This window comes from Athene noctua, chromosome 16, assembly GCF_965140245.1.
Source record: "Athene noctua chromosome 16, bAthNoc1.hap1.1, whole genome shotgun sequence".
NCBI lineage: Eukaryota > Metazoa > Chordata > Aves > Strigiformes > Strigidae > Athene > Athene noctua.
This window is the reverse complement of record NC_134052.1, coordinates 884,941-911,536: the sequence shown is the minus strand read 5'-3', so window position 1 is coordinate 911,536 and position 26,596 is coordinate 884,941. Positions and strand designations below refer to the sequence as shown.

General features: G+C 50.4%; 1 protein-coding gene across 2 annotated transcripts; it reads left to right on the top strand.

Annotated features, from left to right (window-relative positions):
- Nucleotides 1-26: 26 nt before the first annotated feature.
- On the top strand, nt 27-22,403 carry GGT7 (gamma-glutamyltransferase 7). Of its 2 annotated transcripts, none has more exons than XM_074920158.1 (15): nt 27-237; nt 3,280-3,506; nt 4,862-5,013; nt 5,955-6,069; nt 6,611-6,678; nt 7,354-7,427; nt 7,885-8,078; nt 10,588-10,675; nt 11,415-11,542; nt 13,654-13,742; nt 14,487-14,639; nt 15,174-15,291; nt 15,983-16,120; nt 17,090-17,189; nt 18,738-22,403. In XM_074920158.1, exons 1-15 carry the CDS (start codon nt 51-53, stop codon nt 18,899-18,901), a joined length of 1,995 nt encoding a protein of 664 aa, XP_074776259.1. In that variant the 5' UTR covers nt 27-50; the 3' UTR covers nt 18,902-22,403. The 2 variants fall into 2 exon arrangements, with proteins under 2 accessions (XP_074776259.1, XP_074776260.1); XM_074920159.1 differs by lacking the exon at nt 18,738-22,403 and adding an exon at nt 17,671-18,180.
- The last annotated feature ends 4,193 nt before the right edge of the window (nt 22,404-26,596 follow it).

Sequence of the window (26,596 nt, the reverse complement as noted above, 5' to 3'; positions counted from 1 at the left end):
GGAGCGGCGCGGCCCGGCCCGGCCCCTTCCGGCGTGTGGCGGCGGCGGCGATGGCGGTGCCGGTGCCCGCGGAGGCGGGGGGAGGCCGGCAGCGGGCCCTGGCCGCTGGCTCGCCCGTGGACTACATGAGCATCACCAGCTTCCCCCGGCTGCCCGAGGAGGAGGCGGGCGGCGCGGCCGAGGGCGGCCTCCGCGCCCGGAAGGAGGAGGACGCGTTCCTGGGCGAGCAGGACACGGGTGAGGGGCGGCGGCCGAGCCCGCCCGCGGCCCCGCATGCCCCCGGTCCCCGCCGGCCCCCCTCGGGCCCCCGCTCCGCCTTCGGCCTGCAGCAGGCCGGGCCCGGGTCTCCGCTCAAACCGCAGCCCCTGCTCGCCCTCGGCTGGGCCGAGGGGCTCCCTCCCCACTGGGCTCCCGAGGGCCCCGAACCTTCGTTTCCCGTCCGGGGCCACGCCAGGAGCCGCCAGAGACATGGGGGCTGGCACGGAGCTGTGCTCCCTCCCGCCAGCTGCACCGCTCTAATAAACTCCGGTGGTCCCTTGGTCCTGCAGAAAACCCTTTGCCTGTTTTTAATGGATTGCTTCCTTCGCAGTAGTTCAGAGAAACGTGTTTTCTCCCCTGTGCCATGTTTCTCCAGGCGATGTTGCCCATCACCCCCAGGGCCGCTTCGCAGTCCGTGTGCAGGTCTCTGCCCCATCAACCCCAAAACCCCGAGGCCCATGTTTGAGCAAGACCCACTTGCTCTCCACCCCATCCCGCTGCACCCGCGGGGTGACATCCCCACTGCCCGCTGCCGTCCCACGCTGCTGGGGCGAAGCCACTGCGCGCAGGTTTGCTGGAACCGCATGAGGCCTCTGGGCCCACGGGCAGAGTTTGGTGCAGTTTTGGCTGTGCTGGGCACAGGGGCTCGGCCTCCCCGGGTATCCGCGGGTGGGGTGACTGGAAGAGCTGCTGCCTTCCTGCCATCGCGCTCACCCGACGCCATGTGCCAGCTGGCTGTCTCCATGCCACTTTATCTGCTGGAGCGGCAGGGAGGGGACCCAGACAGACCTTTGGTTTCTACCCCCAGAAGACCCTCATTAAAAGAAGGAAGCCCCCGCTGTTCTGTCGGTGCTGGGGTCAGACCCCCCAAGAACTGAACGGTCCCACATTGCAGTGCGTGCCAGAGCCCGTGAGCAGCTCCACGCTCTGCTGTCCCCTCCGGAGTGGCTCCAGAGCTGAGGTGTCCCTGGTTCCCCAAAGTGCTGGTTTGCCCCATGAAGCTACATCTGTGTCACAGCCCCCACAGAAGCCAAGTAGGGTTTGGTGGCTTCACTTTCAAACTTGGACATTGGTGGTGGGGTGGGCAGCTGTGCGTTGGCCTTGCAGGCTGCTCCTTGCCCTCTGTGCTCCCAACTGACCCCTTGCAGCCGTTCCTGTCCCCAAACCACAGCCCTGCTGTCCCCGTGCAGCACCAGTGGTCACAGAGACTAAGTGGCTTGGCCAAGGCCACACGGGATAGCTGTAGCAGAAAACAAAGGGACTTACACGTGGCAGGGAGAGGACACCCTGGAATGCTGTAGCCTGTCCTCTTTCACAGTGACTCCCTGGATGTTGGTGTCCCCTTGCACTTGGCTGGTCTGTCACCAGCGCTGCAGCAGAGCAGAGGGATGGGCATCCCAGAGGGGACGGGTGGAGGAGCCCAGCTCGCTCCTCACTGTTTCCCCACTGGTGTGGCTGCTGCCCCACTGGGGGTGCCAGGGTCTGTTTGTGACATCTCTCCCCAGTGGCAGCTCCTGCCAGGCCTGTCGTGGCCACCACTGGAGGCACCCCAGCCCATTGCCCCTCCCAGCCAGGCCCACTCTGCCTGCACACTGCAGGCCCAGTCACTCAGACCAGATGTACAGGTGAGGGGCTCTGTGTGTGCTCAGAGGGGCAACCAAGCTGAGCCTTTCCCAGTCATGCTCCTAAATCACCACTGCTTGAATGAGATTAAATTCACCCTAAGGGGATTTCCTGGCTGCAGGGGCTTTACTCCTGACTGCAGCATGACTAAAATGAAACTCCCTGCTTGCTCCCAGGAGAGCCGCACCCAGGGGGCTTTTTTAATGCCATGGCAAGGACAGGGCTGGCAGTCCCTGGGCAGATGCTGCCTGGCAGAGCAGATGGAGGCATGGCAGGGTGATGGGGGATGTGGAAGTTCGTGTTTGCTCCCTTCTCCCTTATCCCACACCTGGGAAACATCCCCTGTGTGGAGGGACAAGCTTCTTGTCTTTTCCACTCAGTGCTCCTCTTCTTCCCACCATGGATGCGCAAGGCACTGCAGTTCCTGCTGACTGTCAGCAGTCTCCAAAAAAATTCATCCAGGAGCCCTCCGTGATGTCCTGAGCCACTTGATCCCAGTCGGGGGACAGGCATGTCCCCGTGGCTGCCCCAGCAGGTCTGTGTGCCTGGCAGCACCTGTGCACAGGCAGGGCATGCTCAGCTGACGTCCTCCCCACCACAAAGGACGCAAGCAGAGATTCAAGGCATCTTTCAGAGCAAATGAGAGACTTTTTCATCCTGCTGAGCATTGCTTGCTGTCGGGCAGATGCCCAGCAAAACCCTGCCCCATTGCATTTGACAGCTCGGAGCTGGGCATTGGGCAAGCGGCTTTATTTCACAGTGGGCCTCATCAGCTGGAGGAAGCAAGAAATTAAAGCAGAGTCTTTCCTGCCATCAGAGCGGGTGGACACCCCGAGGCCCTCTGGTTTGCAATTTTGCTCCTCTCTGCCCTCACTTTGCTGTGCTTCCAAAGAGGTATTTCCTGTGCCCAGGCTACGTGTTTTGCTTTGCCTCTGTTTTGTTCAGGTGTATTAGCTCAAGCATAGCTCCAAATAAGGCTGCTGGATTTTTTTTTTTTTATAACTTCCCCTTCTTATAATTTCCTCTTCTTCAGTCCTGATGCATTTCAGAAACCTGATTGTAAATCAGTGCTGTGTTAAGAAACCCTCCAAATGGAGCAGTAACTGGTCCCATCACTGAAGACTGATGAATGGACTGAAAAGGAGCAAAATTCATGGGGTTTTGCCCCTCTTAATCTCCAGGGGAGTCAGTTTGGGATAACTAGAGTTAAAGGAAAGAATCAGTAAATGACCTAAAGCAGCATCTGAGCCAGAAAGTCTCCTGAGAACTGGGATCAATAGGGAAGGTAATAGCCTTGATGGAAGGGCATGGTGTAATGTTAGTACTGGGTAAACACTGCAATAAGAGCCCTGTGTTGCTCAATAACTAACACTTGTTTTCTCCCTGCTGCCCACAAAGACCCAGACTCCTTCCTGAAGTCTGCACGTCTCCAGCGCCTGCCCTCATCCTCATCAGAGATGGGAAGCCAGGACGTGTCCCCTCTCCAGGAGACCAGCAAGGACCCTTTTTCTGGAGACTGCAGCTGCCGGCAGGATGGGCTGACTGTAATCATCACTGCCTGCCTGACCTTTGCCACAGGGGTCACGGTGGCCTTGATCATGCAGATCTATTTTGGGGACCCTCAGGTAAGATGAAACAATGGCTTTGCAAGTCAGACTTTGGCTCTGAAAATAGGAGAAGCTCCCTAACTTTCCACCTTGCCAGCAGTTTAGCGGGGTAAGTGCTGCTGAGCCCCAGCTGGTGAACCCTGGGTACTGAGTCTCTGTGATTCCACCCCAAATTGTCTCACAAGCTTTTTCCTGCAGCTGGGGGTTGTGCTTGGAGAGGTGAGCTGGGCTCTCGGCACCTGCCCTGTGTGCCTGGCGTGTTTGGGGGTGCTGGCAGGGGTACACAGGCAGCCCTGCTGCTGTATCTCTGGCTGTGGTTTGAGCCAGATGTACATGCTCTCAGAAGGCAATCCTTAGTTAAGCAGTAGGCATCTTTCATACATCTTCACTTGGAGAGAGTTTTATGGATCTGTATGCCTAGGCTCACCTCTGGAAGGATCCATCCAGGATGAAGCAGGGGAGTAGCTGTAAACAGAGCTGAACCTCCCACTAATCTGTCCCACAGACCAGTGCTAAAATGCAGAGCAAAGGCAGCATGGCCATGGGGTCATACCTTTCTGCAGAACATCTCCTGCCTGAGAAGGGCCAAGGGGCAGCCAGCACTCACCATCACCTTCTCTATATGCCACCCAGCAGCACAGAGTTGCCTGTGAGTCCATGTGAAAGAGATTTACTTTTTTAAAAGGTGTGACTCTCTCCCTAGTATGCAAAATGCAGCCCTTGGAAGTGGAGTGGCTCAGCCCCACAGCTGGCTGAGGTGCAGCGCTGGAGGGAGGCTTTGCAACACAGCCCCTTCTGTGGCACCACTGGGAGGGCCAGTCCTTCCCCCCAGCCTGCTGTGGCCCTTCCATCTTCACACTTCCCAAGGCCACTCTGACTCATGCTGAGATGCTGAAGTTTCTACCAGAGGGTTAAAATGAATCTTTTAAAACTTTCTGTGGCTGCATTAGCACTGGCACTGGCACCGGGGAAGGATGAAAACAAGCCATAGCAGAGGGGGGGATGCTGCATTCTTTGTCTCCAGCTGCATTGCTGAGCGCAGTGACAGCATGCCATCGCCCATTGCTCTTGAGGATTAGTCCAACCCTGCTCTGAGGTTGTGGAAGACAGGCTGAGACATGGCCCACAAACTGAGCATGTCTAGTGTTGAAAGCCAGCTGAGCTGATGGCCATGGTGGCATGCGGAGCAGCCACAGCCACCCTGGTGCAGGAACGTGCCAAGGGACATGTTACTCCTACTGGTGTTTGGAGGCACCTGAAGGTACTGATCAGCCTTGGTGCTGGCCTCAAGCTTCAGGTCCCGCAGAGCTGAGCAAAGATCTGGGTGGCCTCAGCCCCCCTCCCCGGGCACAACTGCTCTCCTCTTCCGGCAGATCTTCCACCGAGGCGCTGTGGTCACAGACGCTGCCCGCTGCACAGCACTTGGCATCGAGGTGCTCAACAAGCAGGGCTCCTCGGTGGACGCGGCCATCGCCTCGGCCCTCTGCGCAGGAATCGTCAACCCCCACACGTCGGGTATTGGTGGGTAAGTGTTGATCCCTCACCCCCAGGTTGTCCTCAAGCAGGTAGTTTCCCCGCCAGCTGAGACGTGCCTTCACGGTAGCCTGAGTCCCAAGTGCATGGTACCACGTCAGGCAGTGGATGTGTCTACACCTGCACAGGGTTGGGGACCCTTCCCATGCACCAAGTTGGCAGTGAGGGGCAGAGACCCTGAGGGAGGTAAAAACTGCATCTGCCATAGTGACTGCCAGGAAGGTCCAAGCGTCAGGCTCAAGAAGGTTGAAAAAGTGACCGCAGGCTGCCAAGCCCCTCTTTGAGCGTGCCAGGAGCTTGCAACGTCCTGGGCTCAGTCCCAGTGTTTTCAGAGATTGAGCATTTCCCTCCATAAGGTACAGCAGGAGGCTGAGGCCCGAGTCTGGCTCCAGGCAGCAGCCAGGGGAGGCATGACAGCGAGGGGTGGCCTTCCTCCCAGCCCTCATCCCCGGCAGGACAGCCAAGTGAGCCTGGTGCTCTTGGCTCTGCAGGAGGTCCTGGGAGCATTGCATAAAACCCGCCACCTGATAGCTCCTCCAGGCTGCACCACTGATTGCTCTTGTAAGCAAAAACCCTGTTTTGTTGCAAAACTGCTCGGATTAGAAATAAAATCCCAGATAGTCCTAGTCTGGCATGGAACAGAGCCAGTGGCCCTTATCTAGCCCCGCTGCAGGCTCAGCACAGGAGGTGCCTGCATCCGGCACCAGCCCTGGCTTGGTTGTCCTGAGCTGCTCTCTGGGGAAGGGCAGCAGCATTCCCCTGCACCACTGGCCAGCCCTGGGTCACTGCTGAGGCTGGTGGCCTGCTATGCTGGTGGCCCACATCATGCTGGGACTGGCCGTGGCTCCCGTGGCACCCATGCCTTTCATTTTGGCTTTACGGCAGCGGCTGCCGCGGGGACCAGTGCCATGCTGTGACCCCATCTTGCTGCAGGGGTGGGGTGATGCTCGTCCACGACATCCGGAAGAACAGGAGCTGGGTGATTGACTTCCGTGAGGTGGCTCCCCTGGGCGTCCCACTGGAGGGGGACCTGCAGAAGGACACCAAGGTGAGGAGCAGTGTTCCACAGCCGACCCCTCCAGGGCTGTAGCTGGATGATGTCTCCAGCTCTCCTCTCCCTGCAACTCTTGGGTGGAGGGCGAGGTTCGCAGGGAAGTGGGAGGAGGCCTCTTCCACCGTGGGAGGTCCCAGACTCTACAGACATGGAGAGTCCAGGGAAGATACTTCTTTGGCAGCCTCAAAATTCCTGGAGCCTGCGGAGCCTGGGGAGTAAAGAGGCATGTCCCTCTGGCAGTGGGGAGCCAGGAGAACAAGAGTCCCAGGAAGGAGCACAATCCCATGTTGTTCTGCTGAGTTATTTCTCCTGATCAAACTGACTTGAGACCAGGATTGAATTTGCCTCTTTCCTTCCCAAACCTTTTATTCCCTAATTTAGTGTGTTGATACAGACGTCTTCCCCTCTCCTAAAGGCCATGCAGACACTTCCCACCCATACATAATGTGCATCTCCTCACTTGAAATTGGGAACAATGTCCCATGTCCTCATGGGAGGGAGACTACTCTTCCTTTTTGTCCTTCCTATCTTACAGCCAGGTCTGCTCGTGGGGGTGCCCGGCATGATACAAGGAATGCACCAGGCGCACCAGTTACATGGGAGGTAAGACACAAGGCTGACACAAGGCAGGCTGTGCTTGTGCTGCACAGGCTGGGCATCAGGGTCCGAGCGGGGGAGCTGGAACCACACGAGCCCTCATCATCAGACCACGTTCTCAGCCACCAGTTAAAACCATTAGCTAAGGGGTACTTGGAGGCTTGTGTTGAAAAATATGTTCATTTTTTGGTACTTCATTTAGCAAAAGAAAGAATTCAGTTTGGTCAGGTTTTCTGCAAAGTGAAATTTTGGCTAGCCAGGTGTTCTCTTAGAAATAGGCACAGAACACTTTTATGCATATCTTGTGTATTTTCATTCTCTCTTTAGCTGGACCCTAAGAAGTGTGACTGTCCTTGATTCCCTGTTGGGACAGGGAGGGAGGGATCTGAATGACTTGCTCAGGGCCAGAGCCTGGCTTGAGATTTTGCTTCAGAGATGCCCCTTCCCCTGTCCTTGCACTGACGTTACTCTCTGGTGCACATCATGGAGCACTGAGATGATCCTGCTAGAAAGAAACAACCTGCTGAAAGCTCAGTGCTCCGTTTGGCTCCCACTGGCCCCACAGCCTGGTCTTTCAGGAGCCCCCTGACTGCAGAGCCAAGCCCTGCACTTGCTCCCCACCACCCTGCCCTGCTGCACCCCTTCAAGGCGTGTTTCTCCTTGGCCTTTCTCCTCTGGCAGACTCCCGTGGTCAGAGCTGCTAGGCCTCGCAGCCAGTGTCGCCCAGGATGGGTTTAATGTCACACATGATTTGGGTGAGTACCTGGTGGGGAACCAAGAGTGGCTGCTCAATGTGGAGGAGCACACTGGCCATTGTGCTCGGGTGGGAGGCAGTGGGGGGTGTAGATGGTTATTCATGAGAAATTAAGGCTCTTTGGACCTGGAGATGGATGGTGTCGGGAGCTGAGCAATGTGTGAACCATGGTCTGCAAGGGGAGGGCATGGTGCCAGCAAAACTGGAGGCCTTTCTGAGGTCTGGTCAGAGGCAGGTCAGAGCAGCTGCCCAGGGCCAGCCAGGGCAGGGCACTGGGGTTTTTTGGGTTTCCTTCCCGGCTCTAATGGATGCATGATCCAGACTCCCTCTAGTTTTGAAACAGGGCAAGAGGCAGCAGCAAGTCTCCAACATCCCTGTCAGGTGCACAGTGACTCCAGGTCCCCTGCGTGCTCCTGCACCCTGGCTTTTCTGGATGTTCTTCCCCTTCTTGCCCACAGCCAAAGCCATAAGTGAGCTGAAGGACCTGAACTACTCTGACAAATTCCAGGAGACCTTCCTGCCGGATGGCCAGCCCTTGCTGCCCGGCACGTTTGTCAGGCGCCTGGACCTCGCAGCCGTCCTGGAGCTGGTGGGTGCAGAAGGGGTGTCAGCTTTCTACAGCGGAAACTTGACCCAGGAGATAATCTCCGAGGTGAGCCACGTATGTCCCTGTCTCTGCCCCAGACTGCGTGGCACAGCCCACGCTGGGGGTACCACCTGCGATGTCACCTGCTTAAGGTGACAGCCTGGAGATAAGCCATAGCCAAGAGTCAACACAATGATGAGGACAAATGCGTGGAGCCTCCTTTTTCTCTCCTGTCCCTGTCACTGCAGTGGTGTAAGTGACACACAGGTCACTTCCACAGCCTACAGAAGTGAAACCTCCATTTGCTCTATAATCAGGACAGACTGTTTTTTCAAAGGTAAAAAAAAAAGAGTTAATTTCAAGGCCCCCTTTGGGCTGTGTTAGTGACAACCCCTTTTCCTCCATAACAAGAGGTGCCCCACTGTTGCGAACAATTTTTGTCTTAATGAGACTGTAAGATATAGACTCTGGGAAGATGGTTTTAAAATAAAACTGTGAGCCTAGTGAGCAGAGGATCAGACAGGCTTGGTCCCACTTAGGGTTGCCCTAGTTTAACTTCTGTTGTTAGAGGTGTTCTGAAAAAAATAGCAGCAACAAACAAAGTAATTACTCTGGTAAAAAAAAGGTGCCCAACTTTTATACCGTTGTAGCTGCAGTCAGGGTGGTTGATGGCACCATTTTTCCGTACCACCATGGTTCAAGTGATGCACATGTCATCAGTAGTCTGGAATTCAGCTCAGGCCTTAGACATTTGTTTGAGCTCTGTGTTTGGAAATCTCCTACAATTCACCTGAACCACAGCAGAGTTGGAGACCAAGAAACAGGGAAAGTCCCAGGCTTGTGGTGCATCTCCACAGCTAAACCCTGCTTTATCACTCCATTCCCCCGACCCAAGGGCTGCTGCAGGGAAGCACAAACTCTCTGTAGAGAGGCCCAGGGTTGCAACACCAAAGACCCTGGCAGGCTCTGGGTTCAAGTGCACAATTCCAGCTTTGGTTCTGGAGCAGAGCCAAGTGCTGGCTTCCCACAGTGTTTATTGTTCCAGCAAAGGGAGGGCACCCATGTGATGAAATCAAGTAGAGCTCCAAAACACCCTACCCTTTGTTTCCACCCCATGGCAGGAAAGCACATGTGGAAAAAAATGCTCTCGGGGGAATTTGAGATGATGTCTGCAGTGTGTGGCTGATCAGGGTCTCTCCCCTTTCTGTGCCATCACGCTCCTCCTGCCCCACTCCCCGTGGCTTTGCCCAGACTTGGGGCTGGCTCAGCCCCAGGGAGGCACCCGCCAGCTCAGCTGGGTCAGGTCCAACCTGGCCTGTGCTCTGGAACTGCTTCAGGAAGGGATCCTAAGTAGGGGATGCATCTTTTGCAGCTTTGGAGTGGTTTGATATGCTGCCCTCCGCAATGTGCCCTGCATTAGCTTTCCTGCTCCAGTGATTCATCCATGTCTGCCAGAGAAGGAGTTTTCTTGCCAAGTTAGCTGGCTAGTTTAGAAATTGGAGCATTCACAGGTTAAGGGAAGGTTTAGACTAGATATTAGGAAGCATTTCTTTGCAGAAGGGGTTGTTGGGCGTTGAAATGGGCTGCCCAGGGCAGAGGAGGAGTCTCCATCCCTGGAGGGGTTGAAGAGTCGGGCTGACCCAGCGCTGAGGGATCTGGGGGAGTTGGGAACGGTCAGTGTGAGGTTCATGGTTGGACTGGAGGAGCTTCAGGGTCTTTTCTAGCCGAGATGATTCTGTGATTCTGTGTTATTTGTTCTTGCCCACTTTTGGATGGAAATCCAGAGGACTCACAGCCACAACTCACCCCAGCAGAACCTCTCACCAGGTTGTGTGGCTTCTCCTGGGTGGAAGGAAAGAGCTGGCCCATGAGCACAGTAGCATCTGTATGCTGACTGAGAGTATTACCTACTCCAAGGTATTTTAAGATCGTCAGAGTGAAGTTATAATGGTCCTAGCTCATCTCCATCATGGCTCAACCACAGGAGACCTGCAGTGGAGGGAATTGCCTGTCTTTGCTGTGTTCATGAAAACTACCAAACCAGTAAATTGTACCTCTAGGAGTATCCTACAGAAAGACCAAGGATACAGCAGACCTACTATCATCTGAAATAGTTAAAAATAGGATGGGAATTATACGCTAAAGATTTCTATGGCAATCTGCTACACCCAGGTTCTTTCTCTCCTGGATCGATATATATCTTTTATCCTGGCAGTATTCAAATATTTCATAACCTTTAACATACTCGTGCTTGCCACCCAGAGGAGGGAAGGCTGCGAGGCCGTGCCAGTCCTCATCCTCATGGACAGGCAGAATGTCATCAGAGCACCCATGAGGTGGGTGACCTTTTGGAGGTGAGCTGCAGAGCCTTCCAGCAGTGCTGACTGGTGAGCCAGGCCACCGAGGCTATGAAAGCACAGATTTTGAGGGTATCCTGAGGAACCTGGCACTTGGCACAGGAATCTCAATGGTATTTGTTTGACAATATGGTGTGTGTTCACCTGGGCCAGCACAAGGAACACAGAAAGCCTTGACCCAGCTTTCTCAGCGTGCACTGCTTTGCATTCCTGTGTAGGTCCACAACTATGGAGGAGTCTTGGTGGAGGAAGACTTCAGCAATTACAGTGTCACAGTGGAGAATCCTGTCCACACAGTCTACCGAGGTAAATGCTTGACCCGTTACCATGTGACTAGTTAAAAATTTGCTTCACCTGGCAAGAGGTGGTGACAGAATTTAACAAGAGTTGAAGTCAAAACTGCACTGAGGCATCTGCAGAAAATCCCTCTGGGGAGTTTCCTGCTATTGCTCACTGACACTGATGCATCATAGGCAGCTCGAGAGGTTTTCAGCACTTTTAAATGGGCCTGGTTTTTCCTTGATAGTGACTGATGGTGTTTTGATAGAGTGTAAAGCTACAACATGATTACATACTGATGCAATATCTAGATAGAAGCTGGACCATAGGCTAGCACCTGTGTCTGAAGACAGTTCCCAAAGCTGATCTACAAGGGAGAAAAAACTTACTTTATGCAACAAGTTTCTAAAATGTCTTTTTTTTTTCTAGAAATCCCTATATTTACTCTCCTTATAGCTGTAATGTTGCAAACCCATTTTATCTCCATTCTTCCAACTGCAATCCAGAAAAAACAGCCAACCAACAAGAATTGAATTTCAGATGTAAAAAAAAGCAACCCTATTTGGGCTTCCTTCATCCATCATAAAGAAACAAAAAGATACAACAGGAACGTTTTGGGAAATCCTTTTCAAATCATGTTGCTTTCCATTATTTCCCCTCAAATCTGGAAAGTTTTCCCTGTCCTCAAGGACACTGGCTTATGAGAAAGTATAACTGGACAGTATTTGACGAAAGCAGCTTCACTCCCCTCTTCTTCCCTTCACAGGTCATCTTGTTTTCAGTCCCCCACCTCCGCATGCAGGTCCTGCACTGATCACAGCACTGAATATCCTTGAGGACTTTAACATCACAAGTCAAGTATCCAGGGGGAATATCTTGCACTGGATGGCAGAGGTAAGAGGAGGTTCAACATTTGACTGCATTTCTTGTGGTGCTAGAGAAGAATTTATTTATTTCTTGGTTGTACAAAAATGTTTGTAGGTAATTCCCAGAGGAGAATGAGCAAATAGACTGCTAAGGTGTAAATCTGAGCTGTGCTGCTGCCTCAGGTAGGTGCAGATGCTGGAGCCTCCTGCTCAGCTGAGATCTTTATCGCTTAAGCAGAGCTCTTTCAGAAGAACAAACTGGCTTCTGCCCATTTCTTGTATGTATGATCATCTCTTCAGAATGACCCCACAGCAGCTGAGAGTGGTACCACCTATTTCCTCCAGCTCTTATGCTCCAGTGGCCCTGACCATACCAGAGCACTGCTAGGGCACTGCAAGAAGAGTCAGCAATGTGATGCCACAAGCAAAAACCTGTACGTGGTGATGACAAGGAAAACTCTCCCAACACTTGTATTTTTTTAAAGCTTTACATTTTAGCCAACCTCATGATCTCAGTGGTCCCGATAATGATTCTTCCAGTGTTTAGGGCTGTCAGCCCTACAAAAACATTCCAGCTTCCCAAAAAGTCAAGCAAGTGCTCCATTTCCTGCTCTGTAAGCGGAGTTATGTTCTTGGATGCTTAAAGGATCCACAGCTGGGTTTTATGAGTTGGGAATTTTAAGCAAGGATATAACCACATCCTCGTAGCAGACAGGACAGTAGGTGCTTGGAAGTTACTGCCTCTCAGCAAAAATGCAACAGTTGGAGATGTTACATGCTGCTAGGCCTGTGCAGAGGCAGAGAAGGTGACTCACCTAAGTTATTTTTGAGCTCTCTTCAGAAAGCTTTGGATGAATCTATTTTCTTTGTATTTGCACGAGGCTGAGAGTTTCACTCATTGGTTATCATGTCTCAGCTGAGGAACAGCAACCTCCAGATAAAGGGCAGTCACGTCAGAAGATGTGTAAACCTGATTACTTGGGATCACATGGCTGAGACTCAGTGCTAGGTCAGCACCAGATAGTCCAGCCCTGGGACAGCCATGACCAAGATGTTCTTAACTGGTGCCTGTGGGGTGGATATGGGCTGCTTGTTTCAGTAGAGCTCTTCCTTTGCCACCAAGCCTCTTCTGTATGGTACAGCGGTCAGGAGACTGTTTCATGGAAATGCCACCTTCTCCAAAAGTTGATCATGTTCTACACTGTACATCAGAAGATAAATGATGACACTTCAGGACAAGTTGTTGATGCATGACACATCTCAAAACAGAAGTCACATCTAGCTATCTACCTTGAATCTTGAATGAAAATGGCATGGCCTGCAGGCTGAGTCTAATGCACTTCTGCTAGGCACAAGCTGGCTTGATTGAAGAGCATATTTCTTGTGTCTGTCCTCTGGCTACGCACTGTAAAACCAGGGCTGGATAAACTGTCTTTCGAAATTGCATCTTCCCATTCTCAATGGACTGGCTTAGGCAGGATTCTGCATGTATAAGAAACCAGATCCCTTCCACTTTTTACACCGTCATTCCCTTAAGCATGCTGGGACTAATGCTTTCTGTTCAAAGACTTTGGATGACTTATAACTAGGAACATGGGTACCAGCCGGTGAGTGGAATAGCTCATTTCTGCTTGTCAGTGGTGCTGTGCCAGTGGAGCTGCTGCCCACATGCAGCGGTGAGCCCAGGACCCACTGTCTCACTGGGATTCAGTGTGATCTCTGCTGTTATGGTGACCACTCAGGAATGGAAATAGAAAGTAAGTGTCATCCTGGTGACCCAGTCTGCCAGCTGGCAATGCAGCTGAACCACTGAGCTGGGCTGAGCCAGCCGGTCAGCTCCTGCCAGGCCTATTTCACCTTGTACGATTGCTGCTGGGTATGCTCAGCTCCCCCTTGCACAGTTTGCCGTGCCAAACTGATGCCCTTTGGTCCCCATACACACGTGTGGTAGCCCTTTGCACTGAGGTATTCCCAGGACCAGGCTTTTAGACATTTTTCTTCACAGGCTTTAGCCAACATGCCAGGAGACCAGATACCTCTTCCCGTTTGGAGTATCAAAAGTTGTATTTCCAGGGCCACCTAAATGATTTTCTTTCTTTCTTTCCTTCTTTCTTTTCTTTCTCTGTGTGTTCAATTTAGACATTAAAAATAGCTCTGAGTCTAGCTAGCAACCTGGGAGACCCATCTGATGATGTATCCATCACTCACGCCGCAGAAGGCATGGTGAGGTAGGTCTGAGGCTGACAGGCACGGTGACAGTTGCAAGATGTGTGGTTTGGATATCATGCCTGGATTTGCTCTTTTCAGTGCACAAGGAAACCGGAGGTTTTTCTACCTCTGTTTTATTGAGGAAAGGTCAGTCCTTGAGTGTCCTCCCAGGGGTCCCTCTTCCACAAGGATCACAGCTGATAGCACAGGCCTCTGGGGAAGGGTTGGTGGGATGTCCTCACACAGAAGAGCCAGCTTGATCTTGAGGGTTCCTCCCACATCCTCACCCCTCTGAGTATTCCTTCTGAGCAGGTTGGACAAATGGCCATCCACGTGGTCATGACCACACGTGCAGTTTCTGGTTCTCCCTTCCACACCATGGGGCTCAGTGCCTTTGCAGTGCACCCATGGCAGCCTCACCTCAGAGCCAGGTTTAGCCATGGTTGGTGGCCAGAGCTGGACATGACTTGACCTCCTCCTGGAGGACTGGTGTTCACCTGGGTGGTGCCACCCCTTGTCCATGGAGGCTGAGTTTACCACTGTGGACAGAGCCTGGGAGGTGCTTGGCATTGCTTCTCTGTGCAGCCTGAGGATCTTGTCTCCTTCCATCTGGTGAACCAGAGGGGCTCCCTGTCCTCAGTGCCAGCCCCCTCAGGGAGGTACTGCCCGTAACTGTGTAGATGTACCCCCACAGCTTAGCCAAGAGACACTTAGCTTCCTAGGCTCATGGCTTGCTTTCCTCTTTCTCTCCCTCACTGCTGAAGTAAATCAGAAGCTAATTCCCTGCGCCAGCTGATTAATGACTCCCAGTCCTTCTCGTCTGATCTTCACGTGCCTCACTTCTCCATGGATAGTGGACCTGCTGCTAGCCAGGTCCTTGTCATGGGACCCGATGACTTCATTGTTGCAGTTGTAAGGTAAAGGATTTACTTCTTCCCTCCATAATGTACTCAGAGGGTGGGAGCAGGGACAAGAAAGCAGGTTCAGCAGGACAGGATAGGACCAGACCTGGAGCAGCTGGGCTGCTCTGTCCCAGTTAGTCCTGCAGCAGGAGAAATGGGGAAGACGGGGTGGAGATGTGTGAGCTGGTGCTGCTCTGCCCTGTGCAATCCTGCAGCCCTCTCACAATGAAACATGTCGGGATTGGCCTAAATCTTCTCCCTGGAGAAGAGGTGATGGCCAGATCTGAGGACTGATGGGGGCATGGAGACAGATCCATCACCTAGAGGGGAATCCTTAAACATAGGGAGCGACAGAGCTGCTATCACCCACAGGGTTCCTGCTCCTTAGTACATGGAGACTGTCACTCCTCACATCTAACCAGCCCTAAAGAACGACCAAAGAGTCTCTATCAAGCCAAGATGGAACAGAAAATTGGAGCCCTGAAAGCCTCAAGGTGTACAAAAGTTGCTGGGAGGATTTTTATGAGATTTCTTCATGTTTCTTTTCAGTTCTTTGAATCGTCCCTTTGGCAGTGGAATAATAACATCATCTGGAGTCCTCCTGAACAGCCAGATGTTGGACTTCTCCTGGCAGAATAAAACAGTGAACCACTCCATTCCCAGGCCGGTAATGAATTACATGACAAATTCTTTATTTGAGCTGTCCGTACCATTTTTTCCAATTTTATTCTCACCTCCACAACAGCGAGGCTATTTAATGCCTTATTAATAACTGAGAGACAACAGTCTGTAGAAAGCTCCTATTTTTTCATTATATGAGCCACTAAAACATAGTGGCTCATATGTATCAGTTATCATTATAATGCAGTTTTATCAAATGACCCTGCACATCTATTTTCCCTGCAGTCCAGAAGCACTTAAAAGCAACCGTCCTTTTCTGTGGACTTGAATTAAGGATTCTTTTTATGAATTGTTGCTCTTCAGGTTTAAAAGTAACAGCAGAAAAAAAATCTTCAGCTCTTGGAAAGAAACAATTACAGATCAGTACTAGTGGCTTCCAGTGCTGCCTTGCTGTTTCTTCTTGCCATGTATTGCAAAACCATTCCACTTTTCTGAGTTGGTACTTTAGAAGTGGGTGAATGGCTCCATATACCTTCTGTAAAAGAGCAATGGTGTGAAATGGGATGGATTCTATTAAAATCAGAGAGCATTATTATATCAGTGAGGACTGTAAAACTACACGAGTGCAATTGCTAACTGAAGCTTAGAGTAAGAAGTTAACCTGCGCAACTTGAGCACCAGCAAAGCTTTAGCTAGCTTGTTGAAATTTTTTTGGTGTGTCTTTTCTTCAACTGCAGCAAAATCTCATTCAGCCTCGGAAACGGCCCCTGTCTTTTCTGTTGCCCACCATCGTGAGACCGTCGGAGGGGATGTGCGGGACGTACCTGTGTCTGGGAGCTAACAATGGGGACAGAGCCTTGAGCAGCATCGTGCAGGTCAGTGCTGTGTCCAGGAACCCGCCTCTCACAGCAGCTGTTGAGCTCAACACTGGGCAGGGTCCCTTCCTGCAGTACAGACTTGCCCTTCCTAATGTCCCAGGCTCTGCCGAAACTGATGACCCTGGGATTACTCAGTAATCCTTAGTTCAGTCTTTGTCGTTAGTTCAGAATTAGTTCAATCTTTGATGTCACCGGTTCCTGGTTTACTTCTGTTCCACCTTTCCTGGTGTCACCACTATTAATTGTAGAGGAAAAGTATCTGGTAAAATCTATAATGTTTTTGTGTCATTCTAATACCTGTTCAAATCTCATCTTAGGGATTGTTAGGATAAAAAAGGAGCATTTGGTATTCAGAGAACTGCAGGAGACTGACAGCCCTTAAGCCCTTTTCCCTATGAAAAGCTTCTTTTAGTGCATTCCAGACTGAATTCCTCCATGCTCAACACTTGCTATAAATTGGGCAGCTCCTCCAAATTTATGATTTGTAATGAGGTATGATGTACTGGCCAATAGATTGATTGCATGCACAACAGCAAGGGATTGCTAAAAGAAAGGCACAAGAATGGCTCAGATTTTCCTTACCTTTTGGAAGGCATTATTCAGAGCAGAACTAAAGCCAACCATTGCTTCCTAATGCTTTGTTTGGAGAAGTCACATGCTGAGCTTTTGGCTGTAACAAACACGTTCCAGACACACAACTCTCCTAATTTAGCAGGAACTGTGTGACAAAAAGCCCAGGCAATCCTGAAAAGTACTGCTTTTCCACAAACAATATACAGGCCATATTTCAAGGGCCTCTTCATATGTGCAAAACCCTGCATTAGTTCATGCAGTTTGGTAAATGGTTCAAAATCTTCACTGCCTGCTGTATCTGCAGATGTGGAGCCACCCATCGGGGGAATGCTTGGGAAGTTGGTTCTCTTCATTACTTTTTTTTATTATTGAGGATCTTTTATTCTCTTGCAGGTTTTGGTAAATGTTTTAACATTTAACAGGAATCTGAGTGAAAGTTTGTCACTTGGTCGACTTCACCCACAGCTTCAGTCCAACACCTTGCAGGTTGACAGTGAGTATAGACACTGGGTGTGGTGCAGCCTACAGACCTAAAGTGTTTCAAAAAGTAGCAGGATTTTCTTAGTGCACTGCTGTGGAAGTAGGAGAGCCCAGCGCACAGCTCACCATGTTCTAGGGTCCCCAGTGGGTGCAGAGGGGTTTGGAGAAGACAAGAAGAAGCAACCTGGCTTCTTCTAGAGCTTGGCACCCTTGCTGAGCCATGCCCTCTCTCATCCTGGGAATGGTCCCTGGCCCCTCCAACACCACTGGTACAAAATCTTCCAGGTGCTTCTCCCCAGCCCTCCCCTTGTCCCAGCTTACCTCCTGGTAGCAGCCTTGTCCTGTCCTTAGAACCTTTTGGTGATATGATGCCATCAAGTATATGCAAATAAACGAGATTTCAGCCACATCTTCACCCAGACAGGCCCTGAAAGCTAGCAGATCTTCCTACACTTTATTACCACTGTCATAAATGATGTTCTTTCACTTTCCAGTCCATGTCCCCTAACTCCACCAGCTGGGGAGAAGACAAGGCTTATGGCAAGGCTTGTAGCTTGACAGTGGAAATGCAGCATCAGTGCTGCACTCTGGAGACTGTACTGCCAGCTCTTGTCCTTACTATTACAAGTCTTGGTCTGCTTGGTGTTTTTCACAAAGCCCCATACCTTACCAGAGTTAACCATTACGTGAAATTTGGTTCTCATTTCACACAAAATAGCCAAAGTTTCTAGGCCTTCTCGTTCCAGAGGAAAATCTGAAAATGTCTGTTGGGTGTGATCTGCAGACTTGGAAACTAGAATGTAATTAAAACAAATCCAGAACTGTAATAGGTCCTAATTTGTGGGTTTGGACATTTGGCATTAACAAGACCTATGTTAAGACTCATCTGCAATGTATATAACATAAATAACTGTGGGGTTTCTGTGTGCCTGCTCGGTTTGTCCAGCTGCATCCCCAGCTTTGTATCCTCAGGCACTTCTATTCACACAGAAGTTACAAAACATCAGATAAACAAAATAAAAGCAGAAGAGCAAGCAGCCTAAAGTAGATGGTTGGAAGATTAAGGAATACATGAATGGGAAGTTGGAAGGCTTGTCACTGTTTGTTATTTGGCAACTTGTTTTACTATCATTTGTTTTGAGCTCACGTGTACCTTCTTTTGACTAATAACTCTTAATACTATTATTTGTAACTAAGCTCTTAAGAGCAGGGACTGCCTTGTGTGCTATAAGAAGAATAACCACAGTAGGTGCCAACAATATATTTTCCTCTTTTTCCAAAGTGGAGGATCTTCCACATCTCTAAATGGTCTTCTGGATCCTCTCCCTTCCCACACTGCGCAGAGCGGTGCCTAGCTCTGAGCAGCCTCTGCAGCTGGAGCTGGCAGATGGCTCCGTGGGGTGGGGAGTGCTGGTCCTCCCGCCTGCTTGGCCAGGACCCCTTCTGAAGAGGCTGCGGGCAGTTTCCTTCACACTGCAGATCCCAACAAGGCTAGACCAGAGCTTTGCATCAAAGGCAGCAGTGGTTTTAGTTGCAAACTCCTCTTTTAAAATCCCTACAGGTGAGTTTCCTGAAGAAGATATTGAATTTCTTGTATCCAGGGGCCATCAAGTGGATAAAGTCAAAGTGGTCTCCCTAGTTCATGGGGCCAGGAGAACCAACAGTTTCATCATTGGCCTGAAGGACCCCAGGAGCATGGATGCTGCCGGAGCCACAATATTGTAACACCTCCCAGATGACATGTGCACTGAACAAGGCTTAGACAAATCGGCCCAAGTTACGTGCATGTTCTGAAATGACCCCTGCTCCATTTCCAGGGCCGGAGCCCCACATACACACTGCTGAGTAGACTTTCTGCATTCCCCACCCAGGATGACACCAGAGGAGTTAGTAGCACAAACATGCAGCACCCTGATTTTTTTCTTTTATTTTTAAATTATTTTAATTGCAAGCAGCCTGGTCCTTGTTACAGGAATGCAGGGAGCACACTTCTCTTTTGGCAGAGTCTTGTTAGTAATTTTAGTTTTTTCAAAAGCCTAATTCTAGCCAGCATCTTAATTTTAGTGAGCAGGAACATTAGCAAAGGAAAAAAACCAGCTGCTGATGATACTCATCTCCCTGTCATCTTCATCTCTCTGTCTTTCCCAAGTTCATTCTTTGCCTCTTGTGTAAGTCAGTAATTAATACAGCCTAATGTAGTGTTTGTAGGTGCCTGGAGCTGGAATATCAGTGAGTCCTTTAATACTCTGTATTTTATATATATATATATGGGACAAGTGATATTTGCCAGCGTGCAGCCTCCTGTGTTAGTTCCTTTTCTCACATCGCTACATACCTTGAATTTCGGGAGTAAATATTTTGAATCAAGTTGCTGTGCAGACTCACTGGCAGTCTCATTTTGTAACTGGAGCAATGGTTTTAACTTTTAACAACTTGTGGATCCTGCAATAGTTTTCTTACAGAGGTTCAGACTCCTCCATGGTGAATTTAAGATTAGTGGTAATGGGCTTAATTTTCTTAGATACTTTCTGGAGATATCTTAGCAGTACTCCACAGACTTGTAAAAATCCACAGACCACAGACTGAAAACCACATGGAGAGCATTTAGGTAGGTTCAGGACTTCCCTCACACTGCCTTATCTCAGTCTGCTCTGAAAGCTTGAATCATGTAATCCCTGCAGAGAGGCTTGGGATTTTCTGCTTACTACATTCATGTCTGTACTTCAGCTCCATATTTTGATACTGGTGGCTCTACTGGAAAAGTTGAAGAGAGTGAGAGAAAAGGTACAAAACAAACTAAACACTACTGAGATAATTTTCTGTCTGCAGCATGTAATGCAAATATATATAAATATATATTTATTATATATATAATATATATAATATATATACAAGAAGACTTCTGCATTTCTTGTCTGAAATAGAGTGAAGAAATAATATCACAACTGAGAGCTGCACCACTTCATTCAACCCACATTTGGACATTTCCTTCTCTTTTTACTAGCAAGTTAGACAGAGACACCTGGCACTAAAAAATTCTGGAATCTGATCGTTTTCTGTGGTCTAAAATTTGATAATTTCCTTCATGGTGCAAATGCATCCATGGCCACTGTACATATTATATATGTATGTCTGCTTATGGTTGTATTAGTCTTTCATTTGATGATTATACCAGTCACCCCCAACCTTCCTCCCGAGGGGCCCCATAACACCCCTCTGTAACACACCTTCTAATGCTCGTTACCATTTGACACGGGGAGCGTATAGGTCATTTTGGGGCAGTCAGGGCACTACAGCAGATAATTGGACTAATCGTTCCTGCCACCTGTCAGCTGAGGATCTCAAAGCATCTTACATGAGGCCGTGCACGTTGTGCCGAGGAAGGGCAGAGATGCTTTTATGCTTCGCTGAGGCGCAGCCACCCATGAGAAGAGCACAGCAGCTCCCTAGCAGAGGGGAAGTTCGATGGTATTTGCTGTTACAAATCTATCAATGGCCTCAGCTGAGAGACAGGACAAGTACAACATGGTCTTTGGGAAATTGTCTTCTGTGCCACCACACTGCCCATAGGGCAAGAAGAGACTTTCTTCACCACAGGAACATCAACTCTATTTATTGATTTTTCTGTCATCAGCACTAGAGTTGGTCACTGTCTGAAGCTGGAGCGTTCATAAAATGACGTGTCTTGGAGCAGACCTCTTCAGGATTCACGGGAAGGGGACGATGTACTTTTGTGCGTTGAATCTTGACTGGTGGAAATTTGGGGTTTTCTGGTATGGTACAGCAGTGATCTGTCCCTTGGGCACAGAGGTTTACTGTGCACAGCTGCAAAATAAGTGGTCGAGTCATTGCTTCAGTATTTTGCATGGCATATCACAAAACACTTGAAAGATAAGATTCCTCCTTATTAACTGAATTCACCAACTCGCTTCTGATGCTGGAAACCGTGTATTCATTTGCGAGTTAAAGACTCTGGTCTTGATTCAAAAGGGCGCTTACATGACCCAAGGTACAATTTCACAGCAATTATCCAGAATCCTAAAATAAAGCATGTTCCTAAGTGCTCTGCTGGATCATGGCCTGTGTTGCAAAAAAGAGAAAATTTAAAATAATTGGAAGATGGGAAGATGGCCCCTAGGTCACAGCTAAGAGACATAAAGATATTTTCAATTATTTCCCAGTTTCTTTGTTTAAAAACAGAATCAGTATAGCACAGATGTATTCGATACTGAAACCTTTAATCTACTAATTGGCTCAGTGTCTCTGATACTTGAGTCCATCTGTTGTGATGAGAGCTGATTAATTTCATGTGAGGTACCAAGAAAAACCTGATGTTTCCTTCTGTACAGGTGAGATGATAGACATTGTGAAATAAAGGGCCGTATTCTGGAGATGCGTGTGTGCAGAGTAACTGCATTGATTTCAGCCTGGCTATTGCAGACATCTAGCAGCTCTGAAGCAGAATTTGTCCTGAAACTTTTACATGAAAGTGTCAGTAAGGAGCTCAGAACACAAAATACAAAATACAAAGTGTCTGAGAAAAACAATAAAGAAAATTTTTAAAGGAATGAAATAAACCCAAACAAAATAAAGAAAAAAGATGCCTTTTCCAAATGTGACTGTTATGATCTGGAGTGTGATCAGCTCATCTCTGCCCACGTTTGCATTGCTTCCTGTCGACGCATGCTGGTTTTTCATCGGGATAAGCTGCAGACAGGCTCTGCTGCTACATGTTAGCTCGGTTTAGCAGTATTTCTCACAAAGTCTTGATGCCGTTCATGAGCACAGGTAACAGGCAGTGCTTCTCTAGCCTTAGGTACCACTGTTCACCTGTGTGCATCGAGCTGTGTGTAAAGCCTGAAGGGGAGACAACACAGAAGTCAGCACCACTGTCCTGCAGCTGTGGGGACGAGGATGCTCTGGCCCCTCAGCTGCACTATTTTGTTTCCATCACTGTCCTCCTGTTCAGTGCCCAGATGCTGCGAGGGGATGGAGCCTGCCCTGCTCCCACCGGCCGGGATGGGACAGATGCTGCTGGGGTTGTCGGGGTGGGTAGATCCACGCTGCCGGTGCGGCTTGGCACCACGCCCGCCACAGGTGCAGAGGAAGGGCCGGGGGTCCCCTGCTGTCCCTGGGCACGGGTGTGAGACCAGCCGAGGAGCAGCCCTGGGCAGGCCGTGTGTTTCTGCACTCCAGCCAGCAGCTCGCCCCACACTGTGCCTGGGGGGGAGCGGGGGCTGCCGGGGGCAGGTGAGGGCAGAGCAGCCGCTGCGGCTGTACCCGGGGCAGCGGGTGCAGGTCCCTGGTTTTCAGGGATGACGACGGGTGTCCTGCAGCTCTGCTGCAGCTCTGCCAGCATCTCTCTGAGGAGTCCCTCAGCTGGGGTGGGGGGTCCAAAAGAGCCTGTTCAGTGTGAGCTGGTCGGCTAAGCTGCCAGGGGAGAGCTGCACCCACCAGGGTGCTGCTGGGTCCCTCTGGCTGGACCATCTCAGAGCCTCCTTCCACCTGATGCACAACTCGACAGGCTTCCACGGGCTTATGCTGAACGCTGACTTGTCGGAGAGAAGGGAGTCAGGCCTCAGTAAACACCATGAGATGAAACCTGGAGCTCTTTCATGAACAAATCAAAAACACTAAAGATTTTGTGAAGTTTTGCAAAAAATCAGGTGATGTAGGAAGAGCTCCTGTAACACACAGGTATTTTCATCACAGTGGTTTTGGAAAGATCCTTCGTCTCCAGTGGCGGACATCTGCACACTAACCAGGGAAAGAAGAGCTCTGACAGGCAAAGCTGGTTCCCAGAGAGGAAGGGCACGATCTAAAAATGAAACATCTGTGCGGAGAGCAGAAGAGCTTCTGGAGTGGGAGCACTTGAGCACTGAAACATGCTGCCCAAGAAGGGCCCTCCAGTGGCCACAGAATTTTTAGATGCAGCCTGTCCTCGCAGAGCTGGCCCTGCTGCCTAGGGGGAAATATCCCATTTGACAACACCTGCTTCATCCTCCAGGACTGTCCCTAGCACAGCCGGGGGCTCCCCATCCGGCCGCTCTCACCTCTCCACCTCCTCGGAGTCGAGAAGGAGAGGATGACTCCTGTGTATCCCCACACTACCTACCGTGTCTGTAGCAAATCGCCCACTGTTCTCTTTCCTGCCACACTCAGTTTTCACAAAATCCCAGATCAAAAGTGATTGTGACTGCAATGCAAAAAGTCTCCCTTCTCTCTAAGGTATTGTACCACTATTAGAGGAGAAATTATTTCGTTCAAGTCATTGTATAATTCTTAAGTTTGGAAAAATCTGAAGCTGGTCATGAGTCTACCTACTTCTTTTGTATAATGCCTTTCCTGTGAACATACTGCCATATGTAAATACATGTAAATATAACCACAATTTTGATTGTTGTGATCTCAAATGCATTTCTGTGTTCTGTTTTCAGACAATGGAGGAGCTCAAACAGCTGTCTCAGCGTACTGTACGTAGCCCTCCTCTACAGGTGATGTTGTACTATTAGTATGTATCACTTGTTTTGCAGTAAAGATTCACAATCCAAACCAAAATGAGGCTCTGCTTATGGAAGGGCTCCACAAACACAGAATGACAGGACAGATCTAGCCCCAAAAGACCTCCTGTCTTGGATATGGTGTACAGAGGCCAGGTGAGGTCTAGAAAAGTTTAAGCTATGCAGTGTGGATCCAGTCTGTGCTCAGCTCTGGAGATCTGCCTACAGTGCACCTCGCTGCAGAGACACGCGGGCGTGTGCAGGCAGCAGGATGCCAGGGTGGGTAATGCTTGAGCTGTCCCATATTTCTTCCTCCTTGCAGTCCTCCACATCATGTTACCCCCTTCTCACCACTGCCCGGTGCCAGTCAGCCTCCTGCCGCATGCATGAGCAGCCACATGCCTTTCACTAACTACAATATGCAGGAGGACAAACCCGCTCTGTGGTCCTCCAGCTGCTGGCCTTAAGCAGAGATGCCTCAGAGGGCCCTCGGTCCTGTCCTGTCACACCAGTGTCCCTTCAGCTATACCTTCCCTTTGCTTCCTTACATTTGCAGCAAAGCAAGGGATTAATTTTTGAGATACCTCAATATTGTGCTTCCAGAAAACTCATGTTTTGAAAAATAGTGTTTTGCTTGCTCTTGTTTGCCATGGTATACAAGATGTGCCCAGTATTAATGTAGGTAACACATACAAAACCAAGCAAACAAAAAACCATGAAGGACATGCAAGACATGCAAGACAAGCACAGCAGGATTGGTGGGAAGTGTGGGGATTCTTTAGAAGCAGCACCATGATCAAACTGTGCCAGAGTGGGAAATGCATCAGCCTTTTGGGGAAGATCAGGCTGGACAAGGAAGAAGTTGAATGCAACTGGGTTGAGAAATGTCTCCTGAAATAGAGGAAGGCATGAAGACATGCAGGGAAGAAGGGTGATTCTTGGGTACTGAAGAAGTCTTCTTTCAGTTTCCTCATGTTTCTAGCCTGTCTCAAAAGACAAGAGTAGAGTAAGGCAAAGCATGGGAAACATTCACACTCATGCAAACGGAAACTCCCTGAGAGACAATCAGGTGTAAGGAACGTTCCTCATTACCACCCCTGTGACTGACACCCCATCTCCTCTTCTGACACCTCTGAGGGTCTCCCGGGGCTGGGGGAAGGGCTTTCGCTCCTTTGTGGCACACTGGAGAGATGCTGGAGGTGGGGTCCCTATCCCAGAAGCTGGGATAAAGACATAAATAGAAAAAGACATGAGCAGAACAATCCTTTAGGAAGGAATTAGTCAATGCCTATCTGCCGGCAGGGAGCTTTAGACATGCAAACATGAAGGAAAAAAGCAATCTGCTTGAAGCTTTCCACACATCAACAATATTTAATTATTGAGATAAGTCATACACTAACCATGATGTTCATTATTGTGGTTTTTTTTTTTTTTTTATGGAATACATTTATACGTTAATTTAAAAAAGATTATTTTTCTGTGTTGCAAGCTATAGTGGTGAATGAGATGTGGGACCATTGTATTAAATAATAAAATAATTAAATAAAGGTTTTACAAAATTAAACCCTATTTTACTCTTTTCACGTCACTCACCCTGCAGTAATCTGCATAAAGACAGTGTCAGGGGGTCTGCAAGGCTGGCTCCAGCTGTGCAGCTCTGCGGGCCTGCACCCACCCCCCCCCCGAAGCCAGAAGAACCTACTCAAGTTACTGATGTTAATCATATGTATTTTTGCAGGACCAAAGTCTTTATTTTTCCCACACAGCGCTTTTGGTTACTTTACTAGCCTGAAATAGTAATTGCCACATGGTTTTTTTGCTCTGCCACCGCCAGGTAGTAGCTTTCTGCTGAAAGCAATGACTGGCAGGGAGAAAAAGAGACATTTCTGCGGTGCCACTTTCTATATTGCTCGGTTCTCGTATTAATAAAGGTTTGTATGAAGGGACAAAGTGGAGGCTGGGTATCCTGCAGGCTGTTTGGGGGGTCACCCCCCACACTGAGGTGTCTTTAGGGAGCGAGCTGGGGACTGCAGGACCGTGGACCTGTTCATTAACCAGAAAAACAGCCTTTTAAATAAAATTCAGCATTGTGGCCTGCGCTGCATCTGTATGGGGTCACTCTCTGGCTTCTTTTCCATCTCCCCAGTGGTAAATCTAAATAAAGTGTAACATTGATATTTATAAAGTCTGAAACCTGCAGATGAAAAGTTCCTCTGAGTGAAGAGCCTCGTTTCCTGGTGGTTTCCAACAGAGGCCTTAATTATTATTTTTTCTTAAACTTCATCCAGGAAATCCCTCTGTAAACACATTTACAGAAGCGGACGCCAACCCCCGGCCCCCCCCGCCCCCCGGGCAGGCACAGGCCTTCTCCCCGCCGCACACGGGCTCCTCCCGCGGGGGCTGCGCGGGACCCCTCGGCCAGGCCGCGCCAAGGGGCTGCCCCCGCCGGCGGGGACCCCTTCCCCGCGCCGCGCTCAGCGGAGGAGCCACGACGTCCCGCGGCGGGAGGGGCCCGTGCTCCGGGGCGGGGGTACGGGGGTACGGCCCTTCCCGCCCCCGCCGGGGACCAGGCGCACCCCGGCGGGGGGTCTGCGGGCGGTGTCCGTGTGTCGGCCCGTGTGTCGGCCCGTGTGTCCGTGTGCCGGTCCGTGTGTCCGTGTGTCCGTGGTGTGCCGGTCCGTGTGTCCGTGCCCCGGCGCAGGGGGGACACACGCTCCGCCTCCCCCGCCCGGCTCCGCGCGCTCGGACGCAGGCGCGCGCGGGCGGCGGGGCGGGCCGGGTCACGTGCCGCGGCGGCGGAGGGAGGCGGCGGCGGAGCGGCGCCGGCCTGCGCTGGGTGTCCCGGGCGTCCCCGGGTCGAGCGCGACACCCCACACCCCCCCCCCTCCCTCCTTCCCCCTTCCCCCCCCCGCCCCGCCCG

Coding starts and splice junctions, on each gene's coding strand:
- GGT7 (XM_074920158.1), top strand. CDS start 51: ATGGCGGTGCCGGTGCCCGCGGAGGCGGGGGGAGGCCGGCAGCGGGCC. Junction 5,014..5,954: donor CACACGTCGGGTATTGGTGG/GTAAGTGTTGAT, acceptor ATCTTGCTGCAG/GGGTGGGGTGATGCTCGTCC. Junction 15,292..15,982: donor ACCACTCCATTCCCAGGCCG/GTAATGAATTAC, acceptor CTTCAACTGCAG/CAAAATCTCATTCAGCCTCG.